General features: G+C 38.3%; 1 protein-coding gene across 2 annotated transcripts in view; it reads left to right on the top strand.

The window, feature by feature from the left end:
* The first annotated feature begins 5841 nt into the window (after window positions 1-5841).
* Window positions 5842-21907, top strand: part of LOC131160254 (uncharacterized) — a 31264-nt gene continuing 15198 nt past the window's right edge. The window contains exons 1-2 of one of the 2 annotated variants that reach the window (XM_058115703.1): window positions 5842-6194; window positions 13168-13535. In XM_058115703.1, the coding sequence (XP_057971686.1) occupies window positions 6062-6194; window positions 13168-13535 (501 nt within the window). In that variant the 5' untranslated portion in view covers window positions 5842-6061. The remainder of the gene's footprint in view (window positions 6195-13167; window positions 13536-21907) is intronic. The other variant, XM_058115704.1, reaches the window with a different exon arrangement.

The raw sequence follows: 21907 nt of genomic DNA on the forward strand, positions 1-21907 counted from the left end.
TGACTTTCAGTGTAGAGTTGTAGACATCCACTTAGCAGTCCGGACCAGGGTGTGGCAGACCCATCGTACTTACAGACATTTTTGACTCGACAATGGTCGGCCATCCATTGTCGGGTCCCAGCTTCGGGTTGCACAACTCGTTATGGGGGGTAATACATGACATCAGCTAGCTATTCATCCTGGGTAGTTTTTAGTATTAGAGATTATATTAGATAATAGATGATTAGTATGATTACTTGGAAGTATGAAATTATATGTTTATTTAACCATATTACGATTTATGTTTTATGATATGTGAAACGTATGGTATATGTATTACAACATTAAATATTCATGTTACCACATAGCTGATTTTAATTTATCTACCCTTACTGAGAGGTGTCTCACCCTAAGTTTAAATTATTTTAGGAAACCCGGAGAGACCGGCGGGTCAGGGCCGCCGCTGAGTGAGTTGAGCTTCCCTGCTAGAAGGGTAAGTTCTGATCTAGGATCAGGAGATTTTTGTTGTAAAATCCTAGGTTTATTTTGATATTTTGGAGATTGTATGTATAAAGACAGTATCTTTGGGAATATAGTAGACTTTGGTATTATGTAATTTATGATTGATGAATGTGATTTACATTTATTGCTGCCTAGGTTCCGTTGTGTATGACAGGTGTCCCCGCTACCCACAGATTCAGGTTGACTATTTTATTTATTATGTTTCATTTTATATTAAGATAAGCAGGTCGTTATAGTTTGGTATCAAAGCCTAGGATACTAGGTTTTGTAGACTTTAGAATGCAGCATTAATAATACCAGAGTATAGGATAAAGGGATTTGAGGTCTGATTTTGTAGTCTAGATGCAGGACTTCAGTGGTGGGTTGTGTGATTTTCCTGGGGTGACGATTTCAGGAAAGTCATGGTAAACTATCGTCGGGTTGGGTATATAGGTTGCAGGATTGAACCTTGAATTAAGATCAAGAGAGATGAATTAATTAGGAGTATATACTATATTGGTTGGGTGATATGTATAGTGAAGGGGTTCTGAGTTAAGTTATTTGTTTTTTTCAGGATGGACCCTGGTGGCAGTAGTACCCATGCCAGTGGGAATAAGGGTGCTAGACTCTCAGGCGTTGCGGGTAGTGATTCGAATGCTGTCTTATGCAACGTGGCATAACAGGTTATGGTAGAAATTGCCAGGAGTTGGAGGGAACAGGGTGGTCCGTCAGCAGGCCACGTTAGTTCGATCGAGAAATTCATTAAGATGAATCCTCCAGCTTTCTCAAGAGGAACAGATCCTGCAGTCGCTGAAAACTGGGTGCAAGAGATCGAGAAAATATTTGTAGTGTTGCAGTGTTCAGAAGTGCAGAGGGTGCTATTTGCTACTTACAAACTGATTGGGGAGGCTGAGAGATGGTGGTCGGCGGTGAAACTTTTAGAGCAACAGAGGACGGTACCTGTGGAGATGATAAGGGAGCGGTTTAAGGAGACATTCTTCGATAGGTATTTTCCAGCCTTGTCCAGGGAAGCGAAGATTGAGGAGTTCCTGAATCTGAAGCAGGGACAGCAGACCGTACAGTAGTACGCGGCGAAGTTCATCGAATTATCTCATTTCACCCCGTACATCATACCAAATGAAGCAAAGAAGGTACGACAGTTTGAGAGAGGTCTGAGAAGAGAAATACATAAGCAGGTGTCGATATTAAAGTTACAGGATTTTACAGAATTGGTGGATAGGGCCACTATAGCAGAGGTTGGGAAGCGATTGGAGGCTGAGGAGCAGAGATAGAAGAAGAGATCCACACCTTCTGGTTCCTAGGAAGGAGTCGGTCATGGTTCATGGAAGAGAGGTGACTACTATAGAGATCGGAGGCAGGAGACCGGGAATTGTAGTTTTCAGGGTGTGCATCCATCTCCAGCTTGCCCGTCTTGCGGGAAGAGACACCTGGGGGAGTATTGTGCTAGGCGAGGTGTCTGCTACGAGTGTAGGGATCCAGGACATATGATGAGGGAGTTTCAGGCTCAGATTGGTGTTGTTCCTGCTCCTAGACCTGCTCGAGGAGGCTACCAGGCCCCACGTGGAGGCCAGCAGCGGAATATGGCTTCAGTTAGGGTTTTTGCTTTGATGTCAGGTGATGTTGAGACAGCCGACGACGTGGTGACAGGTACGGTTTATATGTTTTCATTTAAAGTTATTGTACTTTTTGACTCAGGGGCCATGCACTTGTTTATATCTTTGGGATGTGTTAAATTGTGTGGGGCCGAAACACAAACACTAGATGTTGAATTATGAGGGATTCGTGGTAGCTGATGCACGAATCCCTGACAACCAATCTAGCAGTGAGATGTAGTAGGGTGCCTCGTGGTTGTCCAGTTGATGTTCAAGGGAGGATTCTATTTGCCGATTTGGTAGTGCTAGACATGCATGGGTTTGATATTATTTTCGGCATGAATTGGATAGCAGCTAATTTTGCCAATATAGACTACCATGCAAGAGAAGTAATCTTTAGATCACCAGGGAGACCATAATTCAAATTTATAGGGTCATGAGTGCAATCTCTACCTTAGACGGTTTCAGCTGTTTAGGCAAGGAGACTGCTCTTGAGTGGTTATCAGGGATTCGTGGCCTTTGTGAAGGAAACAGCAGGGAATGAAGTGAAGCTCACTAGTATGCCAGTAGTAAAGGAGTTTACTAATGTGTTTCCTGATGAATTACAGGGTTTGCCACCTGATCGCGAGATAAATTTTCTCATTGATCTACTTCCAAGTACAATGTCGATCTCTAAAGTACCGTATCGAATGGCGCCAGTAGAGTTGGTAGAACTGAAAGATCAGTTACAGGATTTACTTGATAAGGGTTTCATATGACCTAGTGTATCTTCATGGAGAGCTCCAGTATTATTTGTGAAGAAGAAAGACGGGTCTATGAGGATGTGCATAAACTACAGGGAAGTTAATAAAGTGACCATCAAGAACAAGTATCCTCTACCCCGTATCGATGATTTGTTTGATCAGCTCCAGGGTACAAGGGTATATTCTAAGATTGACCTCAGGTCAGGCTACCATCAGGTAAAGGTAAGAGCAAAAGATGTATCGAAGATGACTTTCAAGATTAGGTATGGGCATTAAGAGTTCCTTGTTATGTCATTTGGTCTGGCGAATGCTCCTGTGATATTTATGGATTTGATGAATAGGATCTTTCATCCATATTTAGATCAGTTTATGGTTGTTTTTATTGATGATGTACTGGTCTATTCGAGGAGCTATGAGGAGCACGAGATACATTTGAGGCAGGTTTTGCAGATGCTTAGGGAGAAGAAGTTGTATACAAAGTTCAGTAAATGCGACTTTTGGCTCGAGAAAGTTGTGTTTTTGGGGCATGTTATCTCCAGAGACAGAATTTCTATAGATCCCAGCAAGATTGATGCGGTAGTGAATTGGGCTAGACCGAGGAACGTCCAGGAGATTAGGAATTTCTTGGGGTTAGCTGGTTATTATCGTCATTTCGTTGAGGGATTCTCAGCTTTATTAGGGCCTCTAACACGACTGACTAGAAATAATGCTCGATTTGAATGGGACGACAGCTATGAGCAAAGTTTTTAGGAATTGAAGTAGAGGCTAGTCATAGTGCTAGTACTGATCATCCCGTCTGGGGGTGAGGGTTATACTATTTTCAGTGATGCGTCTTTGATGGGACTTGGCTGTGTATTGATGCAGCATGGCAGGGTAGTGGCATATGCATACAGACAATTGAAAGAATATGAAAAGAACTACCCTACCCATGATCTTGAATTGGCTATAGTGATACACGCATTGAAAATTTGGAGGCATTACCTGTACGGAGAGCAGTGCGAGATTTTCTCTGACCATAAGAGCTTAAAGTATTTCTTCAGCCAGAAGGATTTGAATATGAGGCAAAGAAGATGGTTAGAGTTGATTAAGGATTTTGACTGTACTATCAGTTACCACCCAGGGAAAGCAAACGTGGTAACTGATGCACTGAGCAGGAAATCTAGGGGATCAGCATTAACAGCTATGGAGATCCAGCGTCCGATCATGATGGATCTAGAGAGACTCGACATTGAATTGATTGAGAGTAATACTCCAGTATGTATCGCCAGTTTAGTGGTACAACATACGCTGCAAGAAAGAATTAAAGCTACCTAGAAAGAAGATTTAGAATTGGTAAAGGTAATGGACAGAGTACAGAATGGTCAGGGAGAGGAATTTTGCATTTCAGATGACTGAGCATTGCGAGTTTGTTCCAGATTATGCGTTCTTGCCAATGCTGACATTAGGAAGACTATTTTATAGGAGGCTCACAGATCTTTGTATCCAGTTCATTCCGATAGTACGAAAATGTATAGGGATCTACAAGAGTTTTATTGGTGGAGTGGTATGAAAAGAGAGATTGCCAAGTATGTAGCCAGTGCTTGACGTGCCAGTAGGTAAAAGCTGAGCACCAGAGGCCAGCGGGTCAATTGCAGCTGTTATTTATCTCAGAGTGGAAGTGTGATCATATATCCATGTACTTCGTGTCAGGGTTGCCGTCGACATCGCATGACCAGAATACGATTTGAGTGATAGTAGACTGGTTAACTAAGACCGCCCATTTCCTCCCTATCAAGATCGTCTATTCCCTCAATCGTTTAGTGGAGATTTACGTTTAGGAGATAGTTCGTTCTCATGTAGTGCCCGTATCTATTGTGTCAGATTGAGACCTACGTTTTACGTCACGGTTCTGGAGAAGCTTGCAGGAAGCTTTAGGATCTCATGTATCATTTAGCACGACATTCCATCCTCAGTTAGACGGGCAGACTGAGAGGACGATACAAATACTAGAAGATAGGCTCCGAGCATGTATATTTGTTGTTAGACGTTTTATTTCTTTTATTTTTTTTGATAATTTTATATTTATCAAACTAATCTTATTTAATTTTGCTACATAACTCTTAAAAACTTTAATATGTATTAATTGAAATTTCTCTCCTTCTATTTTATTTGATAATATTGAAGATTAGCGGCTTTCAAAAAAAAAAAAAAAACATCTTGTATTAAAATTTAAGTATCAATAGGTGATATTATTACTTGTCTCTTTGAAGAATTAGTAATTTTGTCCCCTCAAAATAAAGCAAAGAAAACGGATGTGAAATAAAATTTATTTATAATAGTCTTCTCCCGACTTACGAGGATAATATTGGCCAAAATAATTATTATTTTCTCATGTCCTCCTTTATTTAATAATAGAGATTATTTCATTCTTAATTATATCTTAATAAAAAAACTAGTGGTGAGCATATACTTCATATTTTAAAATTTATTATCTTTGAAGAGATAATGAAGAATTAAGAAGATTCACCTAATTTTTAAAATAAAGTTTTTCTACTAATTGCGTATATACACATCATTTATAAACATTGTAATTAAAATTAACCTGTAAATTGATAATATTTTTGAAAGCATGATTAAAAAATTAATGATTGGAAACGACTTCATCCCCTTATCTAATACAAAAGATAATTATTTTAATACCTTAATTATCTTTACTATTGATTTAAAATTCAAAATAATTTTCAATTATCTTTTTTCATTTAATCATCTTTTGAAAAATATAAACCCTAAATACTTCTTTAAGTTATGCGCCTTGTCAAATAATAATCAACAATCAAAATGAGGATAAATAAGTAAAACCTTATTTTAAAATTAATCTTAATCAACTTTTCTTAATTTTAGGTACGACAATTTATAAATGTTTGTGGTTTTTTATCTTTACTAAATATAAAAAAAAATTAAATTTGAATTCTTGGCAATTTATTCAAAACTAGTTTAATTAAGAAAAGAAAGTGATAATTCTTTTCATTCTACATTTTTTTTCCTTCTTATTAGTAGGTGATTAACAAACGTAGTAGATTATTTAAAAGATTGTAATTTTATTATTATTTTTTAATTATTGAAACGCAGTTTTTATCATTGAATTTCAAACAAGTTTATTCGTCGTCTTCTCTGTGCAAGCTTGGCGTCTTCAAAACCCTATATCCAGGGTTGCGATTGATTTCAGTGGGCTTCAAATCGCCAGATATGGCAAACGCGGGCAATATCAGGAACAACAATGAAGAACCGAGCACGGCACCTGATAACGACCGATGGTACAACCTAACCCTAGGCTCCTCCTTCAAAAACCACTCCTCCACCAAGTTCTGCACCTTGCGTTGTAAGTCCTTTCAAAGGGCTCGTACATTTGTTCTTAGTAGATGTTTGTCGAGATTTTCTGGCTTTGCTCCTGTGTTCAGTTTTGGATTGTTTGGTTGCCGAGAGGTGGGATGAATAGGGGAATTTGAACTTTAAAGTTCATTTTTTCGGCTTCTAGGTTGTCTTTGCGGTGCTGCGGATGTCCAGTTTTTAATTAGTTTTGGTAAATTAAAGTAATTCCAAGCGTTGGCTGCAAAACGTTCCCTTTCTCCAATTTCATCAGCTGCTGCTATACGGGGGTTTTGGAATCTGAGAATAAATTTTTGCTCTGGCTTTGTTTGCTTACGTGAAAATGGAAGGGAGGATTTTTTATTTTATTTTATTTTATTTTTGTGAGCAAGGGGGTGCCAATTCAAGTACAGAGCAAAATAGCGTCAATGATCAAAATAATAATAAAAAAATTCTAGCCAATCTGTGAAACCAGGAGAAATATTCTAGAACTCCCCAAAAGCAGGGTATGCAAAGAAGTATCTTCCAACTTCCGTACCCACTTCTATTTCCCCTCAAAGGCTCTCTATTCCTGGCCCTGCTTTAAAATGAGCTAAGAGAAGCAGAGCTCCGTGCTTTCATTTTGGTTTTGCCACACCTCTGTAATCTCCAGTAGTGAAGAAGGGAAGTAGGGCTATCTGGCATCATTAAAGCTGCTGAAAAGCTGCCATTACTCGGTCCAGGGATCCTTAGCCTTGTTGCAATGAAACAGCAAATGATTTCTGCTTTCTCTCGCTTTTTTGCGTACTTAATTTCTGTTGATAAGAATAAATGCTCTCCTCATAAGATTATCTTTAGTTAGGATGGCCTCCCAAGCAGCCTCCTAAGAAAGCTTACTAGATTTTAATAGGCTTTGAATGATAACATTTCATCTCTACCTCCCAAATATCTAATGGTGTCTTCACCATTTGTGCAGGTTCCATTCAAGCTGTCCAAAAGGCTCATAGCATTTCCAATCCTGCAGATCTCTTCTAAAGTTCAAGTTCCACGTTACTCCACTGCCCTCATAGGAACACAAATTGACGACTCTTTTTCTTCCTTGACAAATTAGAGGGGGATGGGAAGGAATCTTTCAAGTTCACACCAAACCAAAGTTTAATTCTATTCTTTTTACCAACAACAACTCAGTAACTTCAAAAACTAGGTTTTCCCTTACATAACACCTTTCTTGAAGCCCACTCCATGTGATATATTGATTTCATTACAAGACTTGATATCTTTGTCTGCATGACATGTGTTAAGAGGATCCTCTACTTTTTATTGGAGAGAAGCCTTTCTAGCTAGATTTTACCCTAATCTTTGGTGGAGGAAAACTCTTAATTACTGAGAAAAGGTTTCCTGTCAGCAGTATCCTTGTACATATTTTTGTAGAAACTCACAATCCCATTAGTAATTTTCCTCACCTCATAGATGCCTACTCTAGCAATCTTGTGTGTTTTGATGAAGTTTGTCTATTATGATAAGTAGTAATTATGGAAGAATAATTGATGCTGTTGTCATCCTTTGGAAGCCATAACACTAGATTTCAGCATCCAGGAAATTTCTTCTTTAATCAACCCTTCTTTGCCCTAGGTTGCTCTGGCCATAGTTATGAGAAAACACTTTGGCAAATGATGAATTGGTACAAGCACTCTAAAACGATTTAAATTTTTGTTCCAAAACACTAAATCAAACAATTGAATGCTCTTCTTCTGTTTTTTCGGACAAGAAAAAAATATATTAGCAGAAAAACAAAGTACAATCCTAGAAGAACTAGATGTCTTGAAAAAAAACAGAAAACTAGCTATAATCAATTACAAAAGAACTGGTCTCCAATCCCTTTGCAGGTTGAGCAATGACAATCCCCACCAAAAAAATAAAAATAAAAAATGAAAATAATAATAATTAAAGACCAAGCCAATAAGCCTGAAAAATAAAAAAAAAAAAAAAAAACTTATCCCATAACAAGCCGGGGGAAGCTAAGCAATTCTAGAAAGTTATTGGTTCCTTGTGATCCAATTGGTCTGTGAGGTAGCAAAGATTGCTCATCTCCCTAAAGCTATTCCTTTTTTTTTTTTGTTTTGCATAAACCCCAATAGCTCAGAAGGCAAGAAAAACAGCTTATCCTATAACAAACTGGGGGACTTTGTGCAATTCTTAAAAGTTCTTGAATTCCTTGTGATCCAATGGGTCTGTGAGGTAGCAAAGATTGTTCATCTCCATAAGGCTCTTCCTTTTTTGGTTTTTCCAAAACCATGGTATTAAATAGCAGCCTGGATTGTTACGTAGGCCATTACGTAACTTTTTTTGGGTTCTTGATACCGTTACATACCACGAAATCAGTGGGAAGAAAAATCACGTCCGTAGTGGCTGTTACGGACCGCAACTGTTACGTAAAGGCGGCTATGGCTTTTATGTAACTGCTACAAGATTGTTACGTCAAAAAATTATTTTATTTTTTTTACTTTCTCTTCTCACTTTTGTCCCCCTCCCTCATACATCATTCCCAATATACAGTGGGGAGAGGGAGGGGAAAAAGATTATAATGAGGATGATAATGATACAAAATTTAATACTTTTTTTTAAATACTCACAAGAGATGCATTAATTAACAATTTGATAATACTAATTTGTTAAGAAAATATTTTATTTTGATAATATTAGCAATTTGATATTTATGTTTATATTTTTCAACTTCAACCTTCTTTTCTTTTCTAGTTATTGTATATTTGTCTTGTTTGTATGCCTTATGTGTTTAATAGATTAATAGAGTGTGTAATATATTTTGTTTTATTAATTAATTTATCACACGAAAGAATAATGAATAAGTATAAATACACACACACACAAAATTTTTTGCCAATGGTGGTTTAAAACAAATGTAAATTTCTTGCCCTTACCAAACAACTTAGTTGAACTAAAGGATCCAAAATACACTAAAACTCTTTCTAAGAAGGGTTAAAAGCTTAAAACATGCAAATACACTAATGTGTGTTAGGTTGTCTGTGCTTGAAAAAAATTCAGGGCTATTACACCTGCTTCCTATTATGTAACATCTACTACTCCTGCTTCCTGCTACACCCATTACTGTTATGTTACGCTACCCACTACTGTGATTTAAAACCATGGCCAAAACTCCAACCCCACATCCCTAGGAGCCATCCAAGCTTCACTAGAACAAGAAAAGAGCAGTCCAAAGATAGTTTGCCACTCAACAGTTATGTAAGATGTGCGTGTTTGTACATGGAGCACATATTAGGCCAAAGGCCTTACAAGATCTTCTGCACTGCAACTAATTGTGCATATTAAGCTTATTGTAGGACATAGTCTAAATGAATGTCTCTGAATCTTAAAGGGAACCTTAGCCTTCCAAATGATGTAGCTCCATGGAAAATTATAGGGAAAATGATTGGTGAGGGGTTTTCTAAGAGGTGGCGGGAAAAGGATTTAGTAGAAGAGAGACATGAAGAATTCCCCTCCCAAACTCTTTCATTTCTCCTATTTGAAAGAGCAAAAGAATCAAGGACGTTGGGCGAGGTGGTGAGTTCATCTACCTCTCTTTCATTGAAATTTCCTGAAGAAGTCGAAATCTCAAGAAAGAGAGCCCCCCATTGGAGAAAAGGGAGAGTTCGGGTGGAGATCTTAGAAAGAGGGGGCGCTACCAACTCAATGATCTCTCACCAACCCAATTATCCTTCCAAAATTGAACCTTATTGCCATTACCCATTTTGAAGTGGTAGAGGAAAGAACAAAAGCAAACAACTTGGGAAACAAACTTCTAGGGGCTTGCATGAGAGAATGCCTCCTCCTCTAGTGTCCCACCCATTCTAGTGGACCTCATATAACATCTAATAGGAGCCTTCACAACCATTTTCCAATTAGAAAGATGCTTTTAGAAAACCACATCGCCAAGTTCCCAGCTCCCCTTCCAATTTAGGTCTCCTAATAATCTCCCAACTAACTAGGCAACCTCACTTATTCTCCTCTAACCTCAACCAAAGGAAGTCATCTTCCAGCAAGGATCTTCCATTGGTCTTGCTTCTTGTCTTACATCAAATCTCCTCCCAGTTGGAAAAAATTTAGTCTTGAATTTTGAAATGTTGGAGGATCATAAGTAAGAAGCAAAATCAGACTCTTTGAAAGCCAATGCTCGAGTGATACAAGAAACCACATTCCATTGACAGCACCATAGACGTGAATTGAGAATTGGTATCAATGAACACATCGGGTATGAAAAGCTCTACAATAGGAATGATTGAAAGACTTTGAATGTCTTCAAACTAATGCATGTCCTTGCTTGTAGTGTCTTCAAATTGAGTGACTTTGGCAAATTTTTTTTTTTGGATAATAAAAGAAAGTATATTAGATACTGGACAAAAGGAGGTATAGTGTGCGGGGACAACGAGTCTGCCAAAAAAAAAAAAAAAAAAAAAAAATGAAAGAGAGAAAATAAGAAAACAAAAGTCCGCTCTACCAACTGACCAAAACAAAGTAGAGCGGGCTTCAAATTGATCTTACTATTATAGTGGAAGATGTATGTGTTGTCATATCCTTAAATCACACCCAAACCATCCAACCAAGGGAAACTAAGGAGTACATGGCCAATATTCATGTGTATTATCACACCAAACATTATCAAAATAATCACCCATGTGGATAGAATCAAACATCTTTCACAAACATGTAGAGTAATTAACCCAAGATATCTTGTTAGTCATAACGCTCTGGGTGAGGCTCTAAATGAAGTTGCATAAAATTGATCTCATTTACAGAAACCACATTCATAGGGCATCTTCCATCAATGTTGATTTCGCAAACATTTTCACCAACCCTTAGCACAGTTTGCCCTCACAATATACTCATGAAAAACCAGAAATTTGACTCCTAATTTTCTAGAACTATCTTCAATTCACCTTTGATCTTGAGTATCGTGCTGAAATGAGATAAATTCACTTTGGAACTCGCAAAATGCAGCAATAAATTCTGATTTTTGATGCTGGAAGAGACAATTTCTCGTTTTTCATGTCAAACTATCACACTTGCTTGCAAAATATCATGTCCACAATCAAAATATCTCACAAGAAGTCAAATATCATGGAAGAAACCCAAAATATTGTGGCTGGAGCAATTTCTCAGGAGTCTTGCAGTTGCAGGTTATTCTGGAGAATTTTCTCGTGTGCATTGCCAGCATATGAGGTGCATGTGCCTCTGGCAAGGGTTTTCCAGTGATAATTTTTTAGAAGGTGGTAGATCAAAGGGTGGTGAGTCAAATGGTAATGGTGGTGTGTCAAAACAACCTTGACCAGGGTGGATTGTGAAAGGGTCAGTGGGTGTAAAAATTCGGGTTGCACATGGGGCCACACCGCTTGTCAGATGAAGGTGAAATTGCTGAGGGAAGCCTTTTGGAGGGTTCTGCTACTCATGGTGAGGGAGGTAGAGTAAAATTATTGCTGGAAATTAGGGTTTTGAAATCAGTGCACAACTATAATTTCTGTGGAAGTAACAGATTAACAGTCTGAGGCTTTTCTTGTGAAAAAGAGAAGTTTCAGTTCCAAATTTGTGGTGGAGAATAGGAACGGTACAGGATATCAGAAATAACGAGAGAAGCAAGGGAGAGAAAGAGAGAGAAGATGAGGAGAAGAAGAAGAAGAAGAAAGAATGAGGGAGAAGGAAAGAGAGGAGGATAAAACTGCTACAGGCAGGGCAATGGGTTAAAGATAGCAGAAAATAGAAATATCAGAAACAGAAAGAGGAGCAGAAGGGAAAGAAAGAAGAATAATGATTGGAAGGAGAATGGGGGACTCAAGTGGAAGAATGGAGATTGATTTTGGGCTCTGACACCAAATGATGTGGGACAACAAGAAGGACCTGCAGCCATGAGAGAACGTAGGGGAGGAGAAGGGAAGAACAAAGAAGAAGGAAGAGAGGAAATCACATGTTCACTTCTCAATTCAAATTCATCAAAAACTACTCCTACTGGGCATTCACACACTACTTATATGAAAAAACAAACATACCCCTAAAATACAAAAATACTACAAACAAGCCCCAAATGCACATATTCCTATATTAATTAAACTAAACACACAATTAACTATTAGCTAAACCCAACAATTCCTTTATCCAATTCTTTTGAGTTATTCCAACAAGGATCTTCCCTTGGTCTTGCTTCTTGTCCTACATCACTACTTTTGTGTGATTGTTCTTTAGTTTTTTTTGGGCGGAGGACATGTTCTCCAACTCCTGACTTCTTCTGTCTTTTTAATTAATGAATTTCTTTTCCTGTTGAACAGGGGAAAAAAAAGGCTAACAAAAGAACCAAAACAACATTTAGATAGAAGAAGAAATTTGCCAAAGAAGAAGTATCAGATGTTGGAGAACAAGGTGTCCTCTAACGCAGAAAACTAAGGAGCAATTACGAAACAGTAGCCCTCCAATCCCAATGCAACAGTCAAAAGGAACTCCTCAATAATACCTCTGAAGCTAACGTCAAAAAGGAAGCCGGGAAAACAACTTTGTCGCATTACAAATAGGAAGGCATTACTTAGTCTTTGTAAATTCTAGCATTCCTCTGCATCGACAAGGTCCAAAGAATATCATACAAGCACAAGTCCACAACATTCTACCTTTCTTGCTCCTACCAAATCCCCAAAACATCACTTATATAAACCCATGAACTGCACGTGGTATCACCCATGCCTCCCCAGGCAGGGAAAAAAGCATGCTCCAAAGCTGCCTAGTCCCCCTGGAAATCTAGGAAAAGATGCCCATTTTATCTCATTAGAATCATGGCATATCGAAACTACTCAAAAAGTTCAGCTTTAATCAGCCAAAATAATTTTATAAAAATAGTTCTTTTGTTTGAATGGCCCATGAACTTTTTTTCGCCTTATTCTGGTTTCTTATCAACCAACTGATTACACTAGCATTAAAATGGAGACTATAATTTTTCTTTTTAATTTTCTCAGATGAATTTAAACCAGCTTCAATTGATAAGAACCAACCAGGATCACTGCACAAGAACAAGGAAAACAGGGTTTCCGTAGAATTTCACAACAATCAACATGGAAAACCCAAAGTTACCTTTGAGGGTAGTAGTGAGGATTACAAAGAAAATGATGCTGTTCTGTTCTTTGATGGTGAAACTTTTCGGCTAGAGCGACTGCACCGGGCGGTGAAGCGGTTGAGGCATGTTCGGCTACCTGGTGAATCCACAGCTATAGCTTCCACAGCTGCAGCTACTTCTGTTGGACTGCCTGCTGAATCCTGTTCATCGCCCATTGGGAAAGGAGCAAAAGTTCATTCTTCAAATAAGAGCACATTTCATCCACCCCCGGTGAGTTTGAACTTTCTCCTGATGATGCATTTGCTTGTATTAGTCAGCAGTGTACAGTACCAATCTTATATTGAAAATACAAGTAAAAAATTTTGTTTTGTTTATGTTTTTAGAGTATATTTGAAGAACTATTTTGATATTTTTGATGGTGTGTTATGTTAACTTTCCTACTTATTTTCTAGCTCTCTGCATATGTTGATAGACAAATTTTTGGCTTGCAGATGAAATAGCACGTTGAACATTTCATCTTTTCCTGAAATGGAGTGCATTTCTTTTTCCTTTATGTTTTATGTTTATTTTATTTTTTTAGTCATGAGGCAGGACTGAACTAATATTGTCTGCTTCATATTAGTTTTGGCTTTTGATCCATGGGATATTACCCAAGGAAAAGTCGCACATTCAGGAATTTCCCCCTCTCTTTCCCCGCCCCCCCTCTTTTGTGGGTGGGGGTAGACATAGATCAAGGTGCATATAATGAAATGGAGTAATTAGATCCCTTTATTTCTTGTGAAATAAAATATTAGCATTATCAAAGAAGTAAAAAATCATTATCAAAATTGTAAAATATAAAAAGTTCCCTCATATTTGATGGTGATTCCCCTTACAACAACCCCTTTCCCAACCACCTACCACCCCCTCTCCTCCCCCCCCTGGGTGTGGCCTTTTAGAAATTCACGCTTTACCCAGGGCATAGAGCCAATACAAAAGAATACCTAACGTTACCCTAAGGAGAAAGGAACGAGACAGGTGATAGGCCTAAGTACAATCTTCTGGGGGTAAGGTAAAATATAGAAGAATACAGATGGGTGAAGTACGATTATATGTCATGATAATAATAATAATAATAAAGACCTAAAGGGCTTGAGCGAAACTTTATTTGAATTGTATGGGTAGTGGGCTGGTGGCTTAATTTCAACCACCCTTCTCTGCCTCTATCAGCCAAGATAATCTTTATTTAATGACTGCTGCTAAGTAATTTTCACTTGATATAAATACATTCACAATACTTGAGTCGCTTTTTGAAGCTTTCTTTTTGTCCATGGCATGGTAGTGATAAGGTTAGTATATTGAACAACCCCCACTTTTTTGGGTGTATTTTAGGTACTAAAAAGTCCTGGCCCTCCTGCTATGCAATGGGAGATAGCGCAGCCCCATCCCATAATCCCTACCATAATTCATCCCTATATTTAAATCCAGGATGTCCTAGATGGAGGTTCCCATGGTCAAACCTTTGGGCTGTCCCGTAAGGGAGGGCCATGGCTCAATATGAACAATCAATAAATTCGGTTTATTTCATTCTATTCCTTATTTTCTAGATTGTAATAACTATGTTTAGACCCAGATTGGCATCAAATGCCGACATTTGACAATTATATTTAGTTGGACTTCCATGTCTGAGTAGAGTCTAGATCCAGCTAGAGATGCAACTTCAAGTTAACTTGATGGAACTAAGCTGCTTTCACATTTTTTGCTTTGACTTAACAACTTGAGTGGCTTGTTGTGCTCAAGCTGGGTTACAGTTGAAACTTTATCTTGATAAAGAGGCATGTATCTTGTATGTATGAGTGGACAAAGAGAGAGAGGTTTACCTTTTGGAGAAAAGAGGGACAGTTGACCAGCCCAAAGGCATGTATCTTGCATGTATGTGTGGACACAGAGAGAAGTTCACCTCTCGGAGGAACAGTGTTTTAAAAGGCGAAGGCTTAAGGCTTTAAGGCGAGGCATTTTACACCTGCTGAGGCATTGCGTAAGCCTTCTGAGAGTTTTATTTTTAATTTTAGAAATATAAAATAAATTATAATACAAATAATAGTATGAAATTTATTAAAATAAATTATAAATTTTGTTGTCTGAATTTTAAATTTAAAAAGTAGTTTTGAAAAAATCAAAACACATTAACCAAGCTGTCTTCATTGCCCATACACTGTAATACTGGAAGTGTAATGCTACAGCCAATGGCCTTTCTACTGCCATGTGCCCTCCTTGCAGGTTGCCTTCCAAAAATATCTTCTTGTTCTGGTTGCTTCTCTCTTGCCATCTTCTCTCCACAGTCCACTACCTCCATCGAAAAGAGTCTCGAGCTGACAGAGAGACACTCGAGACGAGAGTGAGAGACACTCGAAGACAACCCAATGGTCCCGTTACAGAGAGAGGAGAGAGAGAAAGAGATGAACATCAGGACATAAGTGGCAGCATTGTCATCCCGTTGGAGGAGCTTGTCGAAGAAGATGACAGTGGCTCTTTGTTGAAGTGATGGAGCGCTCATTGAAGGAAGGAGTCTTTGATCATTCGATTCTTCATTAATTCATTGATAAGAGCCCGAATGCGAGGGCAATTCTGCCCTACAGTGGCTCTTTGTTGAAGTGATGGAGCGCTCATTGAAGGAAGGAGTCTTTGATCATTCGATTCTTCATTAATTCATTGATAAGAGCCCGAATGCGAGGGCAATTCTGCCCTATTTGTAGTTTCTTTAAGTATAGGGCTGGTCCTAGATTGCATGTGCCTTCCTCTTTGAGCAGTAAAAAAATGCGTTTTTTCACTCTAGGTGTACACTCTGATCCAGAAAGCTTATGATTGTAGGATTTCTGCCTTTTGAACTACGCTGCAGTGCGTTCTAGCATCAAAAGCCTCAAGGCATGCCTCAAAAACACCTTTAAAAACATTGTGGAGAAAAGAGGGCTAGTCGACAAGCCAGAGAGAGAGAATATGTACGAGAAAATGGCTGACCTCTAGAAGTTTGAGGGAGGCAGTTGACTGCCCAATCATTTGCCAAAAAAGCTTGAGGTCAATTACACCCTTCTAGGGGGCTGACCACCCCCATCATTAAAGTTATTTATGAGAAGTACTTTGAGAGCATTTTAAGGGTACTTTAGTACAAGTCCTTTGCACAATTTTAGGGTTTGGGAGGGGGATAGAAATACTTAGTGTACATGGAATGAGTGGTGAGGACTGACCAAAGCTTAGTGAGATTTTTTGGTATGTGAGCGTACTCTTTTCTCCATGCAATGCGAAGAAACATACCAGGGCTTGACATGCCGCGAGTCTGATCTTATATTCGTCACTTTAGGAATTGGGTTCAAGCTTTCCTTTCTCATTAATGGACTCCTGACGTATAATATACGAAGGATTGCGGTTCATTCAATAAATTCCTGCCTCTTTATCTATGTTTGAGATGTTTGGAATTTTGTAGTGGTTTGGATTTTATGCACATGCGTATCTTGGATATGGGCTATGTGAAGACCTAACCATGTTAAATCTTGTGTGCCCCTTGTTTCTTCTCTTGTTTCGCTTTTTGGTTAATTTTAGTTTTTGTGTCTTTGGCACTACATACTATAAAGCCTTGTGTGGAGCAAGGTTTATGCATTTCCCTTGGAAGTTGGAAGGCTATTTGGGGATGTAATGCCCACAATAAATGTTATTTTTCTGTATGGGCAACATCCTTGGATCATATCCTGATGGCTGATAATTTGACTAAAGAGAAAAGTGGTTATTTTTAGCTGGTGTAGTTTGTGCAACTATGCAAGAATCATGTACTGATCTTATTCTAATTCATTGCGAAGTTGCCCATGAGTTGTGGTTTTCTATCTCTTCGTTTCTGGAGTTTTTTGGGCCTTTCCAGCATAGTTGCTGATGGCGCAAGGGCCAAGACACTGTGGACTCGTCATGGATATGAGGCACATATTTATTTAATTTGTGTGATACGAATGGCCTATATACTGGACTCTCAGTTTGTAGGCAATTAGGATTAATATTGAATTTAAAAATACTAAAAGTTCACTCCTTGAAGAACTAACATATGCTTAAAAAATGAAGAATAATAGGGAAGTATGGCATTGAAGCTGGAAAAAAGAAAGAGAGAGTAGAGAATGTATAACTCATTAGCGGGGCACTAAGGCACAAGAAGATATAATTAAAACTTGAAAAAAAAAAAAAAAACAGAGTTCAACCTGGTTGTGAAAAGAAGTGAGCATTTAGAAGGGAAAAGAGAGAGATCAACCTAGTCATGAAAGAAAGAAAAGAACAAACAAGAAATCATGTAGGAGAGAAAAAACAGAGTAAGAAAAAAAGAAGAGAAGAAGAGCACTTGGCCGAAGTCTCGTGTTGAGATTGGCCATAAAGATATGTGGGGGAGTCTCTACCAATCCTAGTCTTGGGATGCTCTAGAGAGTTTTGGCTTGAAGAGCTCGAATCAAGGTTTGCTAAAGAGAGTCCCAATTGCTTAGCCATTTCCTAAGCTGATCAACATCCCTCACATGTCATTCGTGGCAAGTGTTTTCTTTTAATTTTCTCTCACCCTAACTATGTGTCTTGGCCGCATTTGTTCAATAATTTGTATTTATTCTTTAATTGAGATGTGTGACATGGCATCCTCTTATTCAAGACGACATCTCACATCCTTTTGCTTGCCCCTTATACCCCCATCATTCTTCAAAGGGGGTCTTTCGACGCATAAGCACTTCATCTCTCTCTTTGAGGATGACATCTCACATCCTTTTGCCTGTCCCCTATAAATACCCCCAATCATTCTTAAAGAGGGCTTGTTTGATGCATAAGCACTTTATCTTTCTCACTCTCTTTCTCTAACCCCCTTCGCTTTGGATTCCCACTAGTTTTGACAATCCCTTTAGCCATTAGAACACCTTCACCTGCCATAACCCTTGCTTGAACTTATTAATAATTGCGTTGTTTTTCTCTTAGGGCCCTGGGCCTCTTTTGAGCATCTATTACTTGTGGGAAACAAAGCGCCCTTCCCCTTTTAAGAAACCCTACCAAATTTTGGTGTGTCCATTAGGAAAAGGTACACACTCAACTAAAAGCTTCCAATATTTGAGTGGTTCTTGTTAGGCAAAGGGGGTGAAGAAAAAAGGATTTAGGCTGACATAGCAAGGGCTGACACTACACACGGTAATTTTTGACCGAAGGCCTAACCTTCATTTTACATTCAAAGAGTTTAGTGCTGCATTTCAAGAGGGAGCGAGGGGAGCTTCCCCTTTTTACCACTATGTTCGGCGTGTCGAGAACTACATATGTGTTGTATAGATTGGGTACGTCATGATATCAAATCTCAGTCGTGAGGAGAGGGTGAAATGAGTAGGGTCCAAGATGCCATTCTCTTAAGTGATAAACTGGACATTCAATTGGATAGAGACATGGAAATGTGGTGAAACAACTTGACTCATTGGAGCATTTCCACTCATACATTGATGATAGCATAGGGTTTTGGATTTCCCTTTAGAAGATGTTTATGTCCTTTTGAGGCTTTATTGTCTTGGAGAAAGAGATTTGGATGTTCTCTGTGAAGCACATGAAGCAATTATCACTCTTCTATAGGGATGCATTTGCAAATCACGAGTAGACAATCCACCACTGTTAAGAAGGCAACCCTTGTCTCCTAGATCTACATATTCTACTCAGTACAATAACAAGTTAGTGAAGTAGACACCCGATTCCAAATGACGAGGCGAGCTTCAATTCGCAACTTAGCTTGTTGGCTTTCACATTACATTTTTCTAGGGTATCAAGATAAGAGGATCAATCTAGTTGTTATAGTCGTGAGGATAACAAAGGGTCATTGTTTTTCATTGAGAGCCTTTTACTAGGGTTCCATGCAAGTGAATTGGATCTGTACCATTAAGCATCTCTACAGTCGTTGTGCCACTTTATATACATAACTTATGTTGAGACTTAATTTTTGCTTATGTTCTTATGGAATTGGTTCTAGGAGTGTAATCCTGAATATAATCCTCCATCTGCCTTCATTTAGGGAAGGTACACCCTTCAAATCATAGTCATGGTCCAAGGTTCCTTCTAAGAAATAGCTTCTAGATTAACATTGATCACAATGTTTCACTTTTCATCTATATACAGAAGACTTACCTAGTTATGAGAGTTTGCTTGCTATTTATCGCTAAACATAATTTCTACTTGTGGAGTCTTGGGGATTAAGATCTAGACTTCTTCACTTAGAGCTGCCTAGGACATGTGCCTTTGATGATAGAATCATGCAGTGTGGGTACCAATCCTAACAAAACTTTTTCATTTACACTTTCCACATCATATAGTGTGGAAATTAAAAGAGTGACTACGTAAAGAGAAAGCTGAAAATGGTGAATGCTTGAAGAGATAAGCTTTGCGGCTTGACTTTGATGTGTTTTATAAGAAGTTCTTGATCAATCATTGGAGATTATTCGCTTTGAAATTTGAACACTATATTTTCTGAGAATAAAACAAGCTAGGAGTGTCATTGTGGGTTGGATGACTTATTGCGATAATTGTTTGCATAGGTTCCAAACTTTGTTGCAACCTACCTTTGATAGACCTTCCACTTTCCAATGCGCATAGACATGATTGGTCTCGAGACTTCCTCATCTTCCTAAGACCAATGAAAAGAAAAATGACAAAGAGGCGAGCATCCATGAATCTCGAAGATCGTCACTTTCAACTAGAGGGAAAACTTCTTAACTCTTCGTCATTTGAAGAGCAAGGCAAAAAAATCCATACCAACAAGGTAAATTCTAACATGCAAGTTCCTTGTTGACTTTTTTTTTTTTTGGTTTCCTGTACTTGAATGCATGTAGTATTTATCTTTTAGCCACATGGCTATTTGTAAGAGTTACTTGAGGTAATCCATACAAATTGCTTCAAGTGACTTGGTTGACATTATAGGATATTGGATAGTGTGTTGTGCCTCTAGACCACCTTTGGCACTATTCTCCTCGTCCAAGAGCAGGGAAAGGGAAAGAAAATTTCAAGGGAAAGCTTCATACAGAAAATGAGCATATCAAAGTTGGTTATTCAAGATAACAAATATGATGCTTTTGATTGGTCGAACCTCCCTTGATGTCGATGAGAATGGTGGTGGGGATAACCTTGACGATGGAGGGAGTGAGAAGGGAGAGGGACATGGGGATGCTTTCTACACAATTCCTCTCCCATGCCCAAAGGTCATTCCTCGGCTCATTGAACCTCATCACCACTTGATCCATGCTACTTTACTTCAATATCTTAGTCGCTTAGTCAATTTATGAGTAGCTCAATGCCAAGATGTTCTAATTCATTCTTTCAGAGTCTCACATGGATTCTCCCAATCACATTGTTCCTCCACTAATCCCAGGAGCAATGGGCTTACATGGTCCTCGTAATTTCTTAGTGCATTTGAGAGGACCCATATATGTAAAGTTTCACAACTTTAGAGTACAAAGGAAGCACTTGAATTTTTTTGGAACAACTTTATAATTGAAGGTGAGTTTTGGAAATGTGAGATATCATGTGGGAAGAATGTTGTCTCGATGCTATTGGATGCCATTGGATAGGTATTCCAAGTTTCATGTAATTCTTGGAGTTCTATGTCTCTGCTACAGTTGGACTCTAGGGTTTGGATAATAAAGCTTTGTAGACGCGCTAGATTTAAAATGGACATATTTGATTCTTACTTGAAACAATCTAGTAATGCCATCTTGTCCCTTCAGTCTTGAGCAAAGTTTAGATGAAGTGATCATTGAGGCGTAGTTCATTAAGCCAGGCTTAAGGAGCTAGATCAGAAGATAGATTTCATGACTTCAATTAGCAAGCAATCTCTTAAGTCTATGCGACTAGCATCTCATGATATAGTTAGTTGATGTAAATTTTGTTTGTTTGTTTTTTTTTTAAAACACATTCTTCCCTCTTTCTTATTTATTATCATATTTTTTTTTGTATCTTATGCCCAATAACATAAATGAAAGCACATTATCTTTTTCTTTTCATATATATATTTGTTTTGACAAGTAATAGAAATCTCAAAGAAGTTACAAATAGATAATACTTCTCCCAAACACATAGTCTAAATTATTCTCCTCCCCGGGCCCTCTAGAGATTATATGTGTCTGGGTGAAGCACCATTTATGTGTAACTTCTCTTAAATTTTCATTATTTGTCAAAAAAAATACATAAAGAGAAAACATAATGAGCTTTCATTTATGGCATAAGTCACCCAAAATATGATAATAAATAAGAATAACGGAAGCATGTGCAGAAAAAACACATCAACCAAGTACATCACGAAATGCCGATCTTGTAGACTCAAGACATTGCTCACTAGTTGAAGTCACGTTAGCTATCTTTTGATCCAACACTTCTAGCTTGGCCTGCATGAACTTCACCTCAATGATCAATTTGTCTAACTCTAGTCAAGTGATGAGGTGGCATTACTAGCTTGCTTTAAGTAAGATTCAAAGACGTCCATTTTAAACACGACACCTGTACATAGCTCTATCATCTAAACCATAAAGTTCAACTACACCATAGGCATACAACTTCGAGGATGGCATGAAACTTGGAATACTTCCTCTATACCATCGAGACAATATTCTTCCCATGTGATATTGCACCTT

This window comes from Malania oleifera, chromosome 7 (assembly GCF_029873635.1).
Source record: "Malania oleifera isolate guangnan ecotype guangnan chromosome 7, ASM2987363v1, whole genome shotgun sequence".
NCBI lineage: Eukaryota > Viridiplantae > Streptophyta > Magnoliopsida > Santalales > Ximeniaceae > Malania > Malania oleifera.